Source organism: Balaenoptera musculus, chromosome 1 (assembly GCF_009873245.2).
Source record: "Balaenoptera musculus isolate JJ_BM4_2016_0621 chromosome 1, mBalMus1.pri.v3, whole genome shotgun sequence".
NCBI lineage: Eukaryota > Metazoa > Chordata > Mammalia > Artiodactyla > Balaenopteridae > Balaenoptera > Balaenoptera musculus.
In genome coordinates, this window is record NC_045785.1 from 105,892,369 (window position 1) to 105,915,795 (window position 23,427).

At 38.8% G+C, this 23,427-nt stretch overlaps 1 protein-coding gene across 3 annotated transcripts in view; it reads right to left on the minus strand.

Annotated features, from left to right (window-relative positions):
- NOTCH2 (notch receptor 2) overlaps window positions 1-23,427 on the minus strand; it is a 182,036-nt gene that overhangs the window by 108,485 nt on the left and 50,124 nt on the right. For all 3 annotated transcript variants that reach the window (XR_005019250.1, XM_036846441.1, XM_036846449.1), the window contains exon 2: window positions 17,245-17,326. Coding sequence is in view for 2 of the 3 variants with exons in the window: in XM_036846441.1 (XP_036702336.1) it covers window positions 17,245-17,326 (82 nt within the window). In the remaining variant the exon portion in view is untranslated. The remainder of the gene's footprint in view (window positions 1-17,244; window positions 17,327-23,427) is intronic.

The following is a 23,427-nucleotide window of genomic DNA, read 5'->3' on the forward strand; positions in this document are numbered from 1 at the left end:
AAGCCAGTGTTCTCTCTCCTTGTTTTCTCCACCGAATGTTCTGTATCAGCAGGGTGAGCCCAAATGGCATGCAGGGCTTCGCTGCAGCTCTGCCTTTAGCTTTTTTTAGCGAGGATTTGGTCATTAAAAAAATAAAACAACAACGCAAAAGGCCACCACATACAAGAAGAAGAAAAAGAGAGGCGTGCTTTACGAAACAGCTATTTCAAAATCATGATTTTTAAAAAACTATACAGAATGTGGAACGGAGGGGAAAAAAAATGTCTCATGTGGGTTGCGTCGGCCCTGCAGCTGCTCCTCATTAAAGCTCCTCTTTACTCCCTCTGGGCTGGTTTCCAGCAGAAAATTCTTTAAACAGAACTCCGCTTTCAACCCACTTTCTTCTTGCTCTGGGCCTCTCGGCCCCCCAATCCGCAGTGGCAGCCTGCCCTAGCTGAGCTCTAGAGGGGGAGCTGTCGTTAAGGGAAATGAGGTAAGGGCAGAGGGAAAAAATAAGAAACCAAATTAAGCATTGGTCAGTAACAAAGGTCTGCAGTTTGAAAAGGCCCCAAATCAGTCTGTTCTTTCCTGTGACCATAATGCCAGCTTAGTTTCCTGCCCCCTCCCCCAGGCCCCCGTTAAAGTAGATAAAAAATAATTGCTAACAGCCAAGGCTAACTGTAACCAGTTAAAGTTCCTATATAACACTTAATTCCCAAGGCTCTGGCTTACAAACTCCTAGATGCCCCAGAGCCTACAGAATCAAGTCTAAACGCTTGGTTGGCATTCAAGAGGCCCAACCTACTAATCCAACCTCACCGTCCCCCTCCTCTCAGTACCACCAGTTTGACATCTCATCAGACTGTCAACTTTTTAATTCTATAACTCTGCGTAAAGGTAACCAACTGGGTTATGCTAATTACTGACTTTGTTTAAAAAAAAAACACACAACAAAAGAACAAAACAAACAAAACAAAATAGTACTTGAAGACTTCTTGTTAACTTCCTGGTAAAGAGGGGAAAAGGGAAGAGCTCTGTGATGCTAACTTCTTCTTGCCATTCCCACTCCCACTGTCACCTCCCCTCCCCCCAAAAAAGAAAGAAAAAAAAAAAAGGAAATACTATAGCTTACTCAGCAAGAAGGAAAAAGAAAAAGAACTAAAAAAAGTATTCATGAAATGGTACAGATGAACCGGTTTGAACGGCAGAAATAGAGACACAGATGTAAAGAACAAACGTATGGACACCAACGGGGGAAGCGGCGGGGGGCTGGTGGTGGTGGGATGAATTGGGAGATTGAGATTGACATGTATACACCGATGTGTATAAAATAGATAACTAATAAGAACCTGCTGTATAAAAAATAAAATAAAATTTTAAAATTTAAGAAACAAAAGTATTCATGTATAGAGTTAGGGCCCAGTGCTGGGCTGTTTGTGGTAAAACACACTTTCTAGGGCTTTGCTGGTTTGATGTAAAGGAAACAAAGACAAATATACAATCAATTTCTCTCTCTCTCTCTCTCACTCATGCACACACACACACACACACACCTTTTTTTTTTTACCACAACTAATAAACAAAGACTACCAAATACTGCAGGACAGCCCATTTTTCTACTATGTAAATTCAGCTTCCTGAACAGAACATTTCTGCTTTTCTTGTAGAAGTAGTTCAGAAAATGTTAATCTTGGTTCCCACATTAGGCTGAACGCTTCCAAATTAAAAGTTTCCCACAGGAAAAGGATTTCATGGGGAGTTGTGAGGCTGGGAATTGTCTTCTGAAACTCCACCTCGCTGGGTTTCCACGTGTTCAGCTTTTTCAACCACCCCCCGCCCCCCGCATCTGAATAAAGCAATAAACACACACCGATTTTAATAAATCCAAACCAACCAGAAGTTGCCGTGGTATATGCTTTAAAACTGTTAATTCATAGTATTGTTCATCTTCATCAGAGACTATGAAATCAGTAACCACTGCAATAGGAAACCATGCTTTATTTACGTAAGAATTTGCAAACACTCTTATCTTCCAGTTTATAGTCTGGGCTCATTTATCAGAACTCAAAAGCTGAACTGAGTGCCTAGCCTCTTCAATCATCACTTGAAAGATTGGGCAAGGGCACACAAACAGCACTGAAAGAGTTCTGTTGCTGCTATAACAGAAGTTGGTCTTTCCTCTGTCTTCTAGCACACAATCAGTACCTTACCATATTTCACTGCACTGGACCCTGAGAAAATATCTACTTGTGATTAAAACATGGCAAACATACTCTAAACACATAAGTTTACAAAAAGCACCCTTCACAGTAATAGGCAAAAATGAATGAGCTAAGCCAGTTTGTTCCCAAGCTATGCACTGTACAGTTGCTGCAAGGAGTCTGTAAACGCTTATAAAACACTCTCTAGACTACTAAATAATGTCCTGTCCATATTAAATGGACTGTAAATGCTGTTACAATTATTAAAATTTTGAGGTATTATGAAGGGTGATTGAATTCTGAGTAGATTTTGACATGATGCATTGTATTCAAGCAAGAGACCGTGAAGTGGCTTCATCTCAAGATCATCTCTCCTTTATGCCTTACACTCTCGCGAGGCTCAGCTTCTTTAGCTCCTAGAACATGTTACAGTGCGCCTCCAGACCTCTGTACATGCTGTTCACTCAGCCCAAAACACTTTTCCCCTCCCTCTTCTTAAGCCCTAAAATTCCTTTAAGCTTCAGCTCCAATTTTATTTCCTTTGGGAAACAGGCTTGATGCCTCCTGCTGTATATTCCCATAACCCTAACATATATCACTCATTGCCTTGTATTATGATTATTTGTCTGCCCAACAGACTAAGAATTATTCATCACCATACTCCCAGTGCCTAATACAGTAACTGGCATATAGAAGGCATTCAACTATTCAGGGCTTATATTCTTTTTTTTTTTTTTTTTTTAGGGCTTATATTCTTAACAGAAGCCAAAAGGCAAAATGCAAGGGTCCATGGAGTCTTTACACCTTCAAAAGACTTTAATTATACTCAAAGTTAGGGAACCACTAGGTTGAGCTATTTACCCAAAGGATTATCAATACTAATTAAGATTCCTGATATATAGAGGACTTAACCTTCACTTACCCCTAAATCATTTAAAGTGGGCAAGCCAAATCTATACGGAGTAGATTTTTTAAATCACATATTCCCCCAAAATATGAAGTTAACACACACACACACACACACACACACACACACACAGAGTCTGCATTTTCTCTTATACTTTTATTAATCTTTAATAAAACACTGACTACATGAAGCACCAGGATCCTGAGTGACAGAACATCCTGCAAAGTGGCCTCAGTAACATAAACTGCTACACTCTTTTTAGAAACTTAGCAGTAAAAATTAAACAAAATTTCAGAGAAAAAAATTGAGTGTGGGTGCTTGCTTTCTGTTCTCCAACATGAGTAGGTGACCACCTGTAAAATTCTGAAGTCTAAAAAATATTTGAAAACAGAAAGTTCCAAAAGCTTATGGTTTGGTCTGAAAGGATTCCTAGTTCAAAAATAATTGTACTCAAATCATATCAAACCAAACCTGAATGTGAGAGTAGGCTGGAGAAAAACCTGCATTTCTCCAAACTTTAAGAGGGTAAAAAATATTTCTTTGTAGATTCTGAATACATCATTCTCGAAAAAAAAGTAATAATCACACGTATAGGTATGCAAAACCATTCAATGAATAATTGGAAAATACAATTTCAAAATGCCCTGAAACACTACAAAATCCCATTTAAATGGCCTTAATTAGAACCAGAAATAATAAAAATAGTGGGCATCATGGGAAAAATAAGTAACAGTGCCTTGAACCCCATTTCAAGACAAAAACCACTACTTCCCATAAAAGATAGAACCATGGCCCAAAGGGTTAAATAAATGGTTCTTGGGGGTAAAAAAAAAACTTAGATATTACAATGGTTTGTGAACTTCCAAAGGGCCACAGTAGATAAACTGATATACAATATATCTATGGTATTAAAATTGCATGGGGCAGGGGTGGAGAGATTAGGTAAAAACTCTAAAAAGGCTCCTTTGGGGCAAGGGGTGATAATGATAAAAAGGTTGAGAAACAATGAGATAGCATATCCAAATAAAGTAATTTTTAGCTTAGTATCTGGCACTCATAACACTCATAAATGTTAGCTGAATTAAACAGAAAAGTTTTCTACAAATGTTGCCTATAATCGTATATATTCAAACTCACATGTCTTCAAAAAAGTGTTCCTCAGCTTTGGAAATTCCTTCACCTATGCCTGATCTGCTGTATGAAATCAAATTCTATGCCTCCATAGGGTCAAAGTGAAAATCTTGTAAAGCTAAACAGTGGTCTAATGAGAAAATTTATCTAACATACATGCAGATACCATACAGATTACTTCTTTTAAAAATACAATGCTATCATTATTTTATGTACTCTTGCATTCTTATAACAAAAACAGCAAAACCTTCAAACCCTCATTGTATGGACAACGCTTGTAGCGCACGTGAAAGTCTTAGCCTACTGGTATCTATACTTGGAAGCATGCTCTATCATCAACTACACGGCTGGGACTGGATTTGGTTTGTTTATCTTTTTCCCTCTAGATTATAAGCTTTTGAGAACAAACATAATTATTAAAATCATCACCATCACAATAATCACCCAAAAAACTCTTCCACACAAAGGATAACTTTCGTGAAGTTAATGACATCTCACAACATTTATTACTTTTATGACAATAAGGGAACAGTTACCATCAAAGAAAAAAATGTAATGTTTTTATTCATTTTATTGAAAACACTCATTAATTTAGCAGGATCTCGGCTTTAGTGCAGACCTCCAGCATAGGTCATCTCAACTAGAAAAGTGGCATCAACCAAAAATTGATAAAGGAAGATTCAGATATAATTCTTTGTTCTAATTTCAGCAACATCTGCTTTAAGAATTTCTTTTGTATATTAAAAAAAAAAAGAGCTTAGCCCAAAAATGGCTCTTCCAGTCTATACCGCATGCCCTCCAAGGACATGAAGCATTTCAAGTGGTTATTATGCTCTAAGGTAAAGGTCAAGAAATATTGCCCTGGGCAAAATCCATGGGCCACCTGTTTTTATACCTCCAGTCCAGAAGCTAAAGCTGGTTTTTACATTTTTTTAATGGTTATGCTTTAAAGAGGTATATAAGTACCTACATTATATCCTCAATTTGCTTCTTAGCCAGCAAAGCTTAAAACCTTTACCATCTGGCACTTGAAGAAAAAAGTCTGCTGATCCCTGCTCTAAGGCCAGGACAGCATTAAAGTACACATAGGCTAAAAACACATTCAAAACATGTGCTTACAATTTAGGTAACTTTTTTTGTTTACTAGAAGTCAGGGCACTTTAGGAGCACTTGTTATGAACTGCGTTTAATTTCAGAAAGGCAATCCAATGGTCAAAGAATCATCATTGTCAATTGTCATACCTCTGCATAATTAGAACCAAAGATAATAAAAATAACGAACATCAAGGAAAAAAATTATGGTGTATAACCTTAATGTGGTGACTCAAGACAAAAACCGCTACTTCCTTTAAAAGATGGGCTGCTACTTCCTTTAAAAGATGGCACCATGGCCCAAAGGGTCAAAAAAATCTAAGATATTACAATGATTTGTGGCCTTCCAAACCAAAGAAACTGAATATCAAGCAAGAATCCTGAAAGTATGCACTCAAGTTCACACAAAGTGAAGATAAATGCATCCTGAGAGGCACTTCACTTACTAAACTGAGTCAAGGCAAAGCCATGCCTGATGTGGCTACATTCTCCTGCACCATTCTGCTTAAAAAACCCATGTCTACTGGTAGGTGAGACGTACTTACGGCATACCTAAGGATGGATAGATAGATAGATAGATAGATAGATAGATAGCTATGTAGTTATTTTTAGTTTGTTTTTTATCTGAATAAGAATAAAAATATATTGGGCTTCCCTGGTGGTGCAGTGGTTGGGAATCCGCCTGCCAATGCAGGGGACACAGGTTTGAGTCCTGGTCTGGGAAGATCTCACATGCCACGGAATAACTAAGCCCATGTGCCACAACTACTGAGCCTGCACGCTAGAGCCCGCGAGCCACAACTACAGAGCCAAGCCCACGCGCCTGAAGCCCGTGCTCCGCAACAAGAGAAGCCACTGCAATGAGAAGCCCGCGTGCAGCAACAAAGACCCAACACAGCCATAAATAAATAAATAAGTAAATAAATTTATTTTTAAAAAAAGAATAAAAATATAACTAGTATATTGTTTTACAGAAACTCTCACCCAAGACTTTAGCATGTTCTCAGAGCTTTTGATTGAGCGGCTCCCCACAGACCTTTCCTCTAGATCAGCCCTGGCTCTTCCACCAGATGTGAACCTTGAATTAGCCACTTTACTTCTCTGAGCCTCAGCCTCCTCATGTATTAAAACAAGATGCTAGGCCAAATAATCTCTAATATTCCCTTTAACTCTAAAATTGTATGATTCCATTAGGTATGTTCTACAGCCCCCTTGGACATTAATATCCTTTAGGAGGATTAAATACCTCCTTTAGAAGGAATGCAAAAGAATTTCCACATTGTTTTTGTTTCATGGAATGTTAAAAAATAAAATGTATAGCTAGAGTTAAAATCCTTGGTCTTTCAAACTGCCTCATAAAAGCCCTAAATTGTTTATTTTTAATTCTGCTTTTCTCTCTCCTTCTCTCCTCCCCTTCTCCCTATATATTCACCCTGTTCCTCGAGGGTTGGTACCAAAAATGAAAAGAAATAGCGCTGAATCTTTAGGTCACCTAATGGGGACTGAGAAACAGCTTTTAGTCCCACTCTACATTCTAATCAGTTATGTAATACAGGATAAGTCACTTGAACATATTAAGCCTTGGGTTCCTCATATATAAAACAAGATGAGTGGGAAAGGTGATCGACAAAATCCCTTCCACCTCCTAAGTATGATGACTCTACAATTTTGGCTGTTGAATTCCCTCAGCAATACTGCCCGAGAATGTAATGATGTTTGCTGATGGTAATGCTTGGGGTCAGTGGTTGTGTATGTCTTAACCATCAACCCACTCCAAGCAGGGGCTCCCTGGGGCAAGAATTGTGCCTGTGTCTCTTCTTTTATATCCTTCACACTGCCCAACTATCATCCTTCTAAGCGCACAGAGAGTTCAATACATACTTGTGTAAATGAACTGTTGTACAACTCACACTTTCAGCTAATCCCTCACAGGAAGCATAAGGAAGCAAAGAATAAGCAAAAGAGAAAGAGTGATGTATTTAAACAAGATATGGAGAATAACGAGGAACCCTGAGCCTAACTGGGAAAGAAAGTCCTTACCATCTTCCCCAAGACATCTGGCCAACATGAGAGCCTGTTTTCTTCAGCACAGAATGGTGGTAGACATTGCAGTCCCTTTATGGAATCTGATCTACTGAAAAATTTCACAAGACTAAAAATGACCAATGTGTGTGTCTGGGAAGAGATGCACCAAATTTAAACTTGCAGGGAATCAATCACTTAATTAAAGTCATGTAGGACCTTTTTCCAGATACAATTTTTATATATCCTCTCAACACAGCATAAGTACCTGTCTTACTCATTTCCCCAGCTCAAGATGCTCTCATTAATTCTTATAAAATTTAGGAAAGAATAGGTGATATCCCATAATTAGAGAGTATGCTTCTCTGAAGACTAATTATAAACTCTGATTGTCAGTCTCAACCTTTGCCTGGAAGGAAATGAGTCAACTTTTCATTAGTAATCAAGCTCTGTCCACTTTTTTAAGAGTGACCCAGAAATTCAAGGCCATTGAGTTTTAACAACATGAGACAGAGAATCAGACACCACAATATTATATACAAATGGGACTAAGACAGAAAAATTAAAGTCAAAGAGGCTTCTGAGGTACTTTTCAGGCTGAGTGAGGTTTCAGAAGGGGCAAGCTACCCAGTAAAATAACTACCCAAGGAGATGTCTCTGGCTTACACAACAAGAACCCCAGCATTTCAAAACTTTAAAGGGACAGGTGGTTAAATGGCTAAGGCACTACCATGGTCAAGGCAAAAAATCATAACCACTGTCAAATGTTTTCCACATAGAATAGGCCTCCCTGGTTTATTCTGGATAATTGAGGGTTTGGATATGTACTATATAATCAGAGGAAACAAGCAGTAAAGGACATGAGCTAATTTGGGGTAACCAGAGACGTGGCTAACAGATGCTTGCTTACTCTGGATCCCTGAACTGAACTGGATCAGGCCAATGATATGCTGGACAGAAGAGATCTGAGGTGGGAACACCTAAATTCTCAGCTACGAGAATGCGCTATGCCTTATGTGAAGGCCGATCCTGTCCCTGGTGTCTCTGTTTTTCCATCACTCCTCCTATCCCAACCCATTGTTTTTCTTGCCTCAGAGATTCTTGAATTCTGAGTTTCCCTGCAAATGGTGTCCACAAGCCTACCTGGTCACTCTGCTCTGGAAGCAGCACAAGACTCAACAGTCAAGGCCAAAAAGGGGAGGGGAGGACAGGTGACTGCTCCCAGCTGCCCTCTCTTCTTGTCCCCGGTCTCCCCACTCACCCCTAACTCTAGACAGTGTATCTTCTAGCATTCAAGCCAGCATGTGCTAAAGGAATGATTTTTTAAATCAGCTATCTATCACTGTGAAACAGATTAATCCACATTCCAGTTTAGTAAAACCTCACACAAACTGAAGTATAGACAGAAGGGAACACCTAAGATGTAGAAAAGTTTTAAAACTATGTCATTAAGGAAAAAAATGATGAAGATATTGGTAACAATTATTCCAGTTAATAATAGCTCTCTAGTCCCCTCAGTCTCTCTACTTCCGGCCTTCTACCTATCCATCTCCTAAGACACAGTCAATATTCTCAGATTTATTCTCAGATTCTAAGTGAACCACAAAAAAATCCTCTGATTGTAGTCTTCTGTCCCATAGTAGTCGTTCCCTTGTCTGAATCTCCATAGTTCTTATCATCTGTGCTGCTCCATTGGGCAGTTATAGACTGTATGTGTGTATATATATATATGTATATGTGTGTGTGTGTGTATATATATGTATATATGTGTGTGTATACACACACACACACACACACACACACACACACACACACACATATATGTCTCATCTCCCCAACAAGATGGCAAGACATCAGAGGACTGCCACCATGTCTTACGCAGGAAAAGCACAACGTTCATTAGCAGACACTCCCAGTACAGGTACTTTTGAATAAGAAAGTCAGAAAGCACAGGCCTCCTCTCGGCCTTTATGGCTGTTCACAACACCCAGCACAGTGCTCAATCATAGTAGCCAGCTCAATAAACACCAGTTTGATGAATATTAAACTTTCCTTTGAAGAGTGCTATGGACTGAGTGTGCCCCCTCAAAATTCTTATGTTGAAACCTACATCCCCAATGTGATGACATTTGGAGCTGAGGCCTTTGGGAAATAATTAGGTAGTTGAAGTCATGAGGGTGGGGTCCTCGTGATGGGATTAGTGCCCTTAAAAGGAGACAAGGGACCAGAGCTTTTTTTCCCTACCATGTGAGGATATAGTGAGAAGGTGGCCATCTACAAAGCAGGAAGCAGGTCCTCACAGGGAACCAAGTAAGCCAGCTCCTTGATCTTGGACTTCCCAGCCTCCAGAACTGTGAAAATAAATGTCTGTTGGTTAAGCCACCTGGTCTGTGCAGACCAAGACAAAGAGTGAGGATCCTAAAGTGCCTCAGAGTCTTACTTTCAGAGTTCAGGATACAGGACTATACATATAGTAACTGCAGGAAAGTTACTGAATCTATACAGACTCAAGTACCCTAAATGCTACTATTCTACATAAGGTCTAATCAGGCTCTTTTCTTATTAACACCTACCTTCTCCTCATACTTATATGAAGAAAAAAAATGGATATAATGTTCCATTTGGATGTGTTTCCTGAGTAATACCACCTGTTACTTAAATAATGCCTTTATTAGTCTTTGCTTTCACTTTCTTTTCATAAAGGTCTTTTCATAAATGTCCAAGTAGGAGATTGTTTAGAAGAAGAACATTTTAAACAGAAGATAACTGCATTAATAAGGGAAGGCTGAAGGCATCAGTATAAGAGTCAGTAATACATTTTTGGACACAGAGGATGAAGTGCTAGTGAAGATTATTGATGATGGATAAATAGGATACAGAAAACTTTGGGAAGCCCCAGACAAACTGTAAATTACCTTACATTGAGATGTAAAATAAAACACAACTAAGACAAATATGAAAACAAAACACTCACATAACACACACAAACACACACAAACAAAACACAAAACACACACACTCTCACATGATGGGGTGGAAGAAACACTAAACTTCATTTCTACCTACAAAATTCCTAGCAACAGGATGTTGTGAAGAGGACTTAATGAAAACCCCCATCACGCCCACACATTTATGCTAGCTTAACAGAGAAAAAAGCACTTGGAAATTTTTAGATAATTACATTTTTATCACATTCTGACTTCTTCAATCCCTTTGTATTCAATCTTGCTAGCCTTGATGAAAGACAGATAGCCAAATTTTAAATGAAGGATTTAATTAATTACTCCAGATCGAGAAAGAGAAATGTTTCTCATCCTGCTTAGTCACAAGAAAAAAGGGGATAAAGGAATTACTATACGAAATGAATGGTGCTGACATGCCACAATGGAACAATGAGAAAGAAACTTCACTTAGGATTATGGTTAACCTGGGGATGGTGTTGAAAGAAGCCTAGCTAAACTTCTATCTATTCATGCCAGGTTTGCAGGCCAAAATTAGTTGATTTAACTTACTGGCAGTGACCCAAGACAGGCAAAAGGATACAGGCAGAGCCTAAGAACCACCTTCTCCTACTTCTCTACCTAACACTGAAGTTTATAAAGTTTCCAACCTAAAGAATAAAAATCAGCTGAAAAGAACATGAGAATTCTGTTGTTATATATTGATAAGAAGCTATTCATCAAGACTTCCTTTATGAAAAATTCCTCAGGGACACAACATATTTGTTAAAGGAGTTTTCAAGGACATAAGTGTTAATAAGAAGAATAGCTTAGAAATGGTACTGTTAAAGGGTCCAGACCCCAAGTCCTAAACAAGGAAAGCCTCACAGGACATTCATCTATCTATACATCTATAACTCGCAATGCAAGTATAAGGCACTATGTTTAACAACTTGTGACTTCTGTGCTGGCAGCACCATTTATCAGAAGTTGTAGAATTTAACCTGTCTCAGTTTCACAGGTGCATAAAATCTGCCTGGACTTGCTCATCTTCCATTAGGAAAAAGAAGGGAGACGTTTCAAGTTTTTAAGTTTAGTTTTCTCTACTAAAAAGCATTTTAGTACACAATATCCTCTACCCCCACCTTCACTGCTCTCTTCTTATATTTCATCTGCATTAATTGCACTGAACTTTCAAGTGCAAGGCCACTTCTCAGAATTGCAGCATTAGCCAAGCCTGGTCCATGTACACTCATGTAGCTACAAGCAAGTTCAATACTCTAGTATTATGTAGTATTATGAGCTGCCCAGGCCTACCTATGTCTCTACTTTAAACTCAGGAACTATATATAGAGTTTTAATCATAATCCTGATCTGAAAAGCTACCTTTTATATACTTTCAAATGTTCCACACTTCCTTTTCAGAAGGTCCTGTTTGAGATACCACTTTAAAATAGGTAATTTTGTCCCATTTTACTAATAAGCAAACTGAGACTCAGAGCAAAAGCACATTTTCAAAGAGCACATCTCAGGTCAGATACTTAAGAGTTATGTGATCTTGGGCAAATTATTAATCTCTCTGAGTTTCCATATACTCATTGGTAAAACAGGGATATCAAGATTCTCTACCTTACATGAGGACTAAAATAATACCTGTAAAGAGCTTAATTGAGCACACAGCCTAGTAATGTAATAAGTGCTCAATAAATATTAGCTAGCATAATATTCTTCAGCTTGCCAAAAGATCCAATTACTGACAGGATTTAGGGCTCAAATTCAAGTCTATCTAGCATAGAAACCTGTCCTCTCCATGTCACCAAGCAGGGCTCTTCCAGATGCCTTAATCCACTCACCAGTTCCAGAATGAACCATACAGGAGCCTGGCACAAAAGAAAAAAATCAGCAGTACTGATTTTATCTTTTTAAAAAATTTGGATATTTTTAATCATAATTTTTGCATTAATTTTGATTTTTGAACTATTGCCTTAAAGTATTATTTATCTCAACTGAAGGAACCTTGCCGGCAGAACCAGTTTCAGCAGAAAAAGAGAAAGTGATTTAACAGTTGATATTTTTCCCAGTGCATTTCTTTGATCTGCCCTTGAACAGCACTCACCAAAAAGGTGAGTGAAAGGGGAAAATGCTGAGTCAGCCATGACTTTTGAAAATGCCTTTCTAGGGCAGTACGGCCACAACACAAACATTGATAACGCATCCTCTACTTACTATAAGCAAGGCTCTGGAAGATTCTGAGTAATTGTATTCTCTCACAACTATACAGAAACTTATCAAGAGGACAAAGAAGGCAATGGCTCCAGTTTTCTTGGATGGCTTTTGGAGGCCTGGACCACCAACACTACTCTCTAATCCTGGCAAGGAAAATTGTTAGTTGTTAAAGTTTAATGTTTCTTATAGCTAATAGATAAATTTTAGGTAAAATGTGACACGGTTATATTTTATAACATTTTCTATTTATAATAATTTACTTTAAAATGTAGTTTCTAGTTAGATACTTTGGCAAAAAGTAGAGATTCTCAAATGCAATCACCCATCCACAGGAACCTATATAGCTCATGGTGACTTTCCATTGTTTAACAAATATTGTGCTAGTTACCTCCTAAGTGGTATGTAGAAAACTTTGAAAGACTCCTTTAAAATTATAATTCTTACCATTAAAAATAATGGCAGAGTAACTTAGATCAACTCTCCCGTTCATAATAATTATAAACTCCAGACAAAATATTAAAGGTACCAGAGAGCAATCAAAGCGGGCAGAAATTAGAAGGGATATGAGGCTCGAAGGAAAAAACAAACTACATATATGAAACATGCATTTATACACCTTGTTCCCTGAAGGTATTCCCCAGTTCATGAAGCACAAGAGAAACAGAAAGCAAGCAGAGAATGGAAGTTTTACTGAGCTAAAGAGTCAAAGATGTCTAGAATTGTCAAAGTAGCTGAAATTTGAGGAGGAGAAATCCTGGAAAAAACAGAACCACAGAGGAGGTAGCCCTAAAATATGTAATATAACTCCACAACAAGATGATATTTAGGAACACAATGGAAAGCAAGAGCTGGAAGGCTGAAAAACTGAGCATGACTCTGGGGAGTCAGAGGTTTTACTTTAAATCCTACCAAATTAGAGGGGCTTGGGATACACCCCAGAATATGGTAAAAACCTCACGCTTTCCACTGAACCCACTGAGGGGTCATACCTTGGGAGTAAGGATTATATCTAGAGCCCAAGTCTAGACCAAGACGCACCATCAGACTAAGAGCAAAACAGACCCCCCCATAGCAGAGCCCAAATAGCATCAAGGTGATCTTCCAGTAACATTCTTTAGTAGAAGATAAAGTTTAAAATGCATCACTCACAATGTCCAGAAAACAAAAAAAACTACCATAAACATGAAGTAAAGGGAAACTGTACCCACAGTCGAGTGAAAGAGCTGTTGATGGAAACACATCCAAAGACAAGCCAGATGTTAAAGAACTGGCAAACAAGGACTTTAAATAACTATGAGAGATGCGTCCTTAAAAATACACATTTTGTGAATTTTACAAATCATAACCTCACCCACCCCCAACATTCTAGTGAACTTGAGTTGCCCACGATTTTTAATCAAAGTGGGATTTGGAATGGTTTATATTTGAAAGCCTGAGAAAACAACTTGAAAGTGATTAATGACAGCCAAATTTAATTATGTGTTTACACCTCCCAGTAGGACAAGCGAGAGAATGAAATGCCTTATCTCTCTGTAGTGAGAGGGCTTTATTAAGATATGACAACAACTCTTTAGGAGCAATAATTGAGTTTTATGCAAGATTACACCGGTTCTCCTTGTCTGGCTCCCAATCTAATCACAGACTGATAGAGTACTTAGACTCTTAACAGTTAGAAAAAACAGTTGAGCTGTGTACAAAACTAACCTTTAAAAGTACTTATTCTCATCTGTCTATGTGATCTTACCAAGGATTTCTGTAACTTCCATAAACAACCATTATAATTTAGCTGAATCAATAACATTATGCTCTTTAAAGAGACAGTCAGACACCTTCTACTTTAAAATATTTTCCATTAACTCCTACCCACCCACCCCAGTAAAAAAAATTTGGCCTCAGCTTTCTTTTCTTAATCCAGTAAGCAATCTCATGAATAAAAAGACAATCATATGTCCTGCATATCTGATGTAATTTTTATAAACCTTCTAAGTGTTCTAATATTTATTACCATTTTGTGAAAATAGTATTTACTGAGCAAGCTGGAGTAACTTCTTTCCCCAGGGAAAAAAAGCAAAGCCGGTGAAGATATACTGAAAGGTCTGCTAAATAAATGTTATTTTTACTTAAATTTTGCTTAACGTTCTGTGGAGGTTGGCTGGCATGGCACTGTGGAATGACTGATTTGGCTTCCCTGATATTGTTCTTGCTTTTCCTGTGTCCACTTATGTTGACACTGATACTCCTGAAGATGCTAACATTACTTTTATTGAAGTAGAGAAACATTCTCTTTTTACAAGTTTTGTTGTTCACATCGGTCTCCCGAAAAGATCGCCTTGCCCATTTTATTCCCTTACTCTCCTTTTCTCTAGAAGCTTCTTTCCCTCACAACAGGGTTGGAAGACATCTGAGGGATGTCCAGGACTATATTCAGAACTATATCCATAAGCAACCCACCCCATCAATAATTAACAAGTATCCAGGGACAGAATTCAGGCAGCTCCATTTTTGTAAATCACAAAGTGAGTTCCCTGTTTCCTAGCAACGCTTCTTCCAAAACCTAGGGTCAACTTTGTCTCTCTCACCTTGGCTGCAGAGTCTGAGACTAACAGCTCACACATCTGTTTTCTCCCCAAAATGACCCTTAGTGTCCATTCCTGGTAAGTGCTCAGAGATTGGTCTCCTCTACAGCCCTCTTTCCCCATGTCAGACCACAAATATGTAGGCCAACACTTAGAACGTATTTGAAATTCTCCCTACATAAGTCACCAAGTTGAATTATCTCTAAATAGAACTAAATTGCCTCTCTGTATAGTACTACCATCCTGAATGCTACATGAAGCCAACAAAATTCTCAGAGGAAAGGACCAGTTTCTACTTACTTAAGACAAACAGATTTAAAGACATGTGAATGATATCTACTGAGCACTTTTGGTTCAAGAAACATATCGTTGAGTGCTAGCTACATACCAGGCGCTGTACTAGGCATTAACTGTGCAAAAGCACACAAGACCAGGACTTCACACTCTAGTGGGAGAAACAAACACATCAACAAATGATCATAGTATAATGGGTTAACTACCACGAGAGAGATAAATAATAGAATAAAGCAAGTAACTAAGACACCAGATGCCAAAAAGAGATTAACAAGATTTCAGTGGCCAATTCTAAGGTACTAAGTTCCTTTCCTTATTATCTCCAGTTGTGTTTCCATTCTTAGAGAAGACTACATCACATGTTTTTGGTTGGATTTTTTTCCCAGCTAGAAAAACTAAGTGAACAGCCCATAATCAGTTACATAAAAAATTTCATTTCCAGTGTTATATTTATTCCAATCCAAACAACCTATTGTTAAGCTTTACTGTCATCACAGCTTAAAATATTTTCACTTTGGTGAAGAAAATTTTTTCTGACTAGGAAAATTCTTGCTCGTAACATTAAAGAACTTAGATCCTGTTGTCAGAATAGACTTGATTGGAAAAATGTCATTATTATAGTTATGTTTTTCAGTTAAATATCCAGAAAAGAAACAAAACCATGTTGGATAAACTCACTTCAAATGCTTATCAAGGGCTTCCCTGGTGGCACAGTGGTTAAGAATCTGCCTGCCAATGCAGGGGACACAGGTTTGAGCCCTGTGTCCGGGAAGATCCCACATGCTGCGGAGCAACTAAGCCTGTGCGCCACAACTACTGAGCCTGCGCTCTAGAGCCCGTGAGCCACAACTACTGAGCCTACGTGCTACAACTACTGAAGCCCACGTGCCTAGAGCTTGTGCTCCACAAGAGAAGCCCCCGCACCACAACGAAGTGTAGCCCCCGCTCGCCGCAACTAGAGAAAGCCTGTGCGCAGCAACAAAGACCCAATGCAGCCCAAAATAAATAAATTAATTAATTAATTTTTTAAAAATGCTTATCAAGCAAATACTTCTACCAAAGCAAAGAACAAACATATCCCATAAAAGTGTTAAAGAAGATAAATGTCATATTACCAAATCTTATTTTCCATTAAAGAAACAGAATGGAAACATGTTCCTAACAAAAATTTTCAATTGAGGTTGAAGGGGGAAAAAAATTATCCATAGGCAACCTAGAGAAGCAATTTATGAGATTACCTCACAGGTTTCCTCAAACAAAAAGTATGGCTACACTAGAGGATGATCAGAGAGAAAGAAAAGAAATGCTCTTGAGGACTAGCCTAAACCCCCTAGTCCTATCTACTCCTCATCCTTATTCTTTTAAACCTATATAATGACGTTCAGCCACAGCCCCTGCTCCCCACCCCATCCCTACAAGCATGTGTGCATCTTCTCTCACAGTCTCTCTTTCAGAATTGATTTTTTATATTAGATTTAAAAGTTTCACATGGCTGTAGTATTTACTTACAGTAGGCAGAATTAAAGTTAACATCTGTTTGGTCTGACTTAAAAACAAGATCACGGCTAACACGTTGAGAAGCGATTCTGAGGCTTTGCCTTAAACTGAAAAATGTAAAAGAATGTACTCACTATATTTAACTAGCTACTCACTGAAAGTCTTTTTCATGATGAAAAAGATAAGACAGTAAGTTCTTATTAACCATTTATCTGACATCCACATCCTCATCCCCCACAAAAACTACATCAGAAAAGTTAGAGAACCAGTAACATTTCACAGAAGTATTAAAAATAGAATAGTATTACCATATCTTGTCCAATTTCCTATTGAGGAAAAATAAAATACATAAAGAAGGAAAAAAACAGAGAAAAACTTACTTGCAGTACCCTGTACCATTGTGGTAGGTAACACATATTCCTTCATTTACACAGGGCTCATAGCCGTCCCGACATTGCAATGCTAGAAACGAAAACAAATACACATTAGAAATAAGTCACTAATCATAACCCTCAGATATCAAAGAAACATCATCCAATCCAGGTCAACATTCATTCCCATATCCAACTTGATTTAGCTTTCCCTTTAGAGTTTTAATCATCTTTTTATCTTTTGGCTCCTGCGGTCACAGAAGTACAGAAGCTCATCCCAAGAGTCTCTTCCCACGATAACTGTTCTGTGGTCCCGAATGATACTCTTAATTCTCTGTGCCTCTATCTCTCTGGCTGTTATATCCCTATTTCCCAATGATACTAAGAAAATTAAAGCTATACTATCCATGATATGCCATGAGCATCTTGGGATTTGGATACTTCAGATGAGCAATGTAAGGATTCATCAATGAATATTTAGGAAGACCTGGGTAGATACTAGGTCACCATGATATTAATGAATTACTTAAGCCTCAGGTGAAGTTTCAAAACAGGCCACTTCAAGAAATAATCAGAAACATCAATAATATTCATTCAACAAACTATATTTGAGAGCCTAGTGTGTACCAGACACTACATTAAGATCCAGAGGAAAAAGGGGAAATGGAATTCATAGAGAAATGAATAAAACATAATCTCTAACTTTAAGGGGCTCACACAAAGATGGGGAGTAGACTATAAATAGAGATTGTAGAGGAGGGGGGATAAAAGCAAAGAAAATGAAAAGTTAATTATATATATATATAAATAAAACAATAATTCTCAAATTCTTGAACCCTAGTCCCTTTAATAAAAAGGTACTTCATCATCCTAATCCCTCCCAAAAGCAGACTATCCAGAAATAAACAGCAATAGTAGAAACTTTCATTGATTTCAGCCAGAAGAGGAGGAAGGCTACCCAAAGCCTCATTTGCTGGATAATTACAGTACCTTGATTGTTTAGCTTTTAGAGTTGGAATTTTCATCACCAAAATGCTTATCAAGAATACTAATAACAATTGGAAGGGCAAGACAGAAAGAAACCTTGTCAAACAATGAAAATCAAAATTGAAGTCCATGAACTTTTTCTGGAAGATTATTAAGCTCTTCATCTCCTAGGATGGTTCATGTATAAATACCTGAAAGCAAAACCGAGAAGTCTCCACTTTTGAGTTTCCTCTGTGCGTACCACTCTGTGAATAAACTGCAATATCAGAGGCTCTAGGTCTGCCCTTCCGGGGCACCAAAACCAGCTTCTTCTCACAGCAGGGCCCAGGCACAAGCTGGATGTTAGAACAGATCCTCCATTAACAATTACTGCATAAGAGCCTTCTATTTGCCCAGTACTGTTATCAAGTGATGAAACCCTTTGAGAACATGTTTACAAAAATCTCAGCTCTTGAGGTAGTAATATTTTTAAAAACTAGTGATAACAATAGCAGCTAACACATAGCACTTACTAAATACCAGGTATTGTTCTAAGCCCTTTACACAGACTAATTCAGTCTTCCCAACAACCCTATGAAGTAGTTAATTTCATTAAACCCATCCCACAGAAAGGATAAGTGACCCGCCTATTGTCACAACAGTGAGTGAAAGAACCAGAATTTGAACCTAGGGAGTCTGGATCTCATGAGAGAGGCTGTGCTCTTAACTACAGTAATACAGTGCTTCCCACCATCTGACATTTTTCTTCTCAAGAGGGGCAAAATAGGTATCATTATACCCACGTATTAGAAAGTGAAGGCCAAGGAGGTTAAGAGGCCTCCTCATGGGGCATTCCTCCATAGCACTAGCTGTGACACTGCTGGGCCTTACTGAGTCCAGCCCCGTCTCCATGACAGCTATTGGTATCACACAAGCAGTCACTAGGCTGCAGCCCGAGCAGGCATATTCAGGAAGAGGGTCATCTTGTTGTCCATATCCCACTTCCCTGTAGGGCTCAAATGCTCCCTCTTCCCACACTGATAAGCCCAATGCAACAACTATAATTAAAACAGTTAATGTCAGGTTATTTCCTCCATACCAAAGTTCTCAAACTGATTTTTTTATTCTCTTTAGACACTTTTATTAGTTTCAATGAGAACTTCCTGACTTTTTTTCTATTTGCTTTTTTCTTTAAATAGGAAAGGAATGTCCCGCAGGCCCAGAGCAAGCCACAGCTCTGGCCTCCCCCCTGCAGGAATCCTGGGGCAGTGGAGGGAGTCAGGAGTCCTGAAACCCTGGCTCTACCACAAACTAGCTGCACTACTGCAAGAAAAGCACAACCTCATGGGGGCTCAATTTCCCAACCTGTAAACCAAACTGGGGTAAACTAAATGCTGCTGAAGGATTCCCTGTGATCCAACAGTGACAACTCCCTCATTAAAAGTAGATGAATGGCATGCCTGGTACCTAGAGAAATCTATCCAGAAGGACAAAAGGAGCCAGCCACCCATGACTCAGAAAGCCATGGGTGCAAAAAAAAAAAAAAAAAAAAAAATCACAGTCTGTTCCTATTAAGCATCCTGGCAGATCATTACAGTGACAGGTGCAGAGAAATACAAACAACCTAAAGTCAATATGTGGCAATCAATCTAGAAAATAACTTCACAGCCTAGCCTTAGTGAACCAATCAAATTCAGGGACCAAAAAGGAGGTAGGCTCACAAGGCTAATAATTAATGCCATCTGGCTGATCCGTAGGATCATGCTACCTTGAACCTTTAACATTTACTGAGCCACGGTTCTCAGACTTTAGTGTGTATCAGAATCATCTGGAGGGCTTGTTAAAACACAGACTGCTGGACTCCACCCCCCCAGTTTCTGGGTGAGTCAGTCTAAAGGGGGCCTGGGAATGTGCATGCCTAACAAGCTCCCAGGTGATGTTGACGCCGCTGCTCTGAGGGGCCACACTTGCAGACAACACCTGTACTAAGGCATGATGGGCCACTTTAAGGAATCCCCTAAGACTATATAATCCACCAGAAGTCTTGGATGATCTAGACGACAATATATTGCCTGGATGAATAACAACAACAACAACAAAAAAGTAAAATTTGAGACTCACAACTTTGCTCAGAGGCTATTTCTAAATGAATACTGTAATTATTGGTCATAAATATAGAAGTTAAAACTTTGATAACTAAAAACCATGACAGTGAGTGAGGCTGGAAAAGATCTCACTTCAAAATTCAATTTACTTTATTCTCCAACGTAAAACACTTAAATTTAACAATAAAATTAAAAGCAGCTTTATATTTGTAAAGTAAAAAGTGAAATGTTCCATCGTATCAGTTAGACATTAAACTGATGTTTTAATAGACTCAGAGAAACCGGTCACTCACAAAAGGAGTGACTTTTTCCCGAATTTTCATCTTAAGCTACAAGGGTTACTCAATAAATGCTGGCTGACGAATATCAATCTCATATATGTGTGTGCCCCCTGCCCCCAAAAGGGGCAAAAACAAAAAGAAGCAGTGGATTCCAATTTCATCACTCCATCACTTGGCAATGTGACACAATATCTAGAATATTTCCAATTTTCACACATTTTCTGTACTGCATATTTGGGGACTAGTCTTCCAATACTCAGAAACATACTTACAGACGGAATTCCCTGGAGGTCCAGGGGTTAGGACTCCACACTTTCACTGCGGAGGGCATGGGTTCAATCCCTGGTCGGGGAACTAAGATCCCACAAGCCTCAGGGAGCAGCCAAATTCATTAAAAAAAAAAAAAAAAAAAGTACTTACAGAGCATCTACTATGTGAGGTGCAGGCCCTGATGTCAGCGAAACCATGGTTAACAGAATAAAGTCCCTGTCCTCATGAACCTTATTTCTACTAGGGAAAGACAGAAAATGAATAAGTAAATTTATTTATTATCTCACAGTGGTAAGTGATAGATTCTATTGGAAACAGAACCCAGTTATGAGATACAACGTAATCAGGAAGGCTGGAGGTGTAGGGACCTACTTTAGATAAAGTGACTAGGAAAGGCCTCTCTCAGGTGGTTTCCTTTGAGCTAAGACTTAAATGAACAAGAATCATGAAGATATGGGGAAACAGTGATCCCAAGCAGAGGAAACAGCAAGCGTAAAGGCCTGGAGATGGAATGAGACTGGTATTCCATGTCTGTATGGCTAGAAATTATTAAACAACGGGGAGGGTAATAGGAAACAGCAAGGAAGGCAGGCAGGGGTTAGATTACAGCTTCTACTCTAAGGGTGAGCGTGAACTCCTGGGCAGCTCTAAGCAAGGAAAGCAACACAACCAGATCCGTGTTTGAAAAAAGTCAAGACTGTTAAATGTTCCAGTGTGTGAAGGCTTTTCTTCCTTTCTTATATAAGCTTATGCAAGTCACCCCATTTTAGACTAGGCCGAAGCCACTCATTTTCTCAGCTCCCCCACAAATGGTAAGGATTTTATTCTAATCCCATCTAACCTTCCAGAATGACAATGTTACAAGTGTCAGTCCACCACTCGCTCATCTGCAGTGGCTTTCAGTTCTTAGTTTTCAGAACTTATTCTCAGCTTGGCTTCAGAAGAACCAGTTGAGAGGTGGCTGCAGTACCTTCGGTAGGTACAGAGCCAAGCGTGGCACTTTTTCTTCCAGGGATGAGTCATTCCTTCCTTCTTCCAGTCGAAGCCCTCACCCTGGCCTTCAAGATCGCAGCCTACATTATGCGCCCAGCATTTCACCTCGAACCGCTTTGAATGCAGCCTCTTGCTTGAACAGACCACTGTGAACTCAGTTCCTTGCCTCCACTAGTATCTCAGCTTCCTCTGATTGCCACTTCCACTTTACAATCTAAATTCTGCTCTGTCCTCCTAGGCCCAGCTCACCTTCTGCCTGGCCCACAAAGCTTCCCCTGGACGTTTCTGTCCTCACAGGCCAACCCCTACCCTTGTAACACTCATAACTCACAATTTAGCATTTAATTCTGTACTGTCTCCTAACTCTCTCGGCTTTTACACTTTTAAGTTCCTAGGTGATAGAAACCATTTCTTCTCTTCTGTATATTTGAGGCAATATAGTTTAGTGATTGAAAGCGTAAATGCTGAAATCAGGATCTCAGTTGGAATTCCAGACCCACCATTTACTATCTATCTCTGTATCCTCTTTGTACTTTCATTTCTTCATGTACAAAATAATCTCTCTCAGAGCCCTGGCAAGAATGAACTAAATTAATACATTTAAAGAGCCTAGAACAATGCCTGACACATAGTAAGAGCCCAAAAAAGGACTGCTCACATAGTAGGTACTTAAATTCTTTGTTATTGACTCCATGATAAATGGTGGCTTTAGAGGAACTTGTTATATCAATCAAACCCCAGTTTAACAAACTGAGAAATCTGGAAAAATAGAAGAGCCCTAAGCAATTTAGGACATAATATCAATAAATGGAATAAATTCTTCCCAGTTGCCACCAATAAAGGTCTAGTAAAAGATATCCTGAACTACTACAAAAAGCAGTCACTCACTGCTCAAAAAAAAAAAAGGTATACCACTGCAAGCACAGGGAGAAGTAATTCATGAAAGGTAAAATAACACTATATATGAGCAAAAATGTCATTCAGTTTTCATATGGTGCTTTTACTATTTGTTGAACGACTACTCTGAGTGTGGCCCTCTACTAAGCACTGCATGAAAATCAAACAGGGATCAAACAATTCCTATTCTCATGGTGCACACACTCTAGGGAAGTTAGGAATAGGGACAGATAGAAAATGACCTACCCAAATGACTCTAAGATAAATAGGAGTAAAATAAAAATTGTTTTTACTGTATACCTTTAGCAGACTCTCTCAATATCAATTTCAGAATCACTCCAGACAGCACCTTTAAGAAATACAACACAAACCTTTGTTGTTTAGCACTAAGTATAACTCAGTCCAGACAAGGTTCTAGTAAAGTTTATCAGCCTCATTTGTATATAAATACTGCAAACAACAGAATAAACTGTCATTGATTTTTACCAGTTCCAGTGCCTAAGGAATTTGCCCATTTAGGGACAGGCCCAAGATATCCAGACTTAATGGAATTGTCCTTAAAACTTCCTCTAGGCATTTACCTAGGTTTTCCAGGGCTTTTCAGTATCATGCCAGCTACGTATGACTGGTTTAAAAGCCTCCCTTTGTTTTAGAAATCTCTAACATGAGTAATTAAGTCT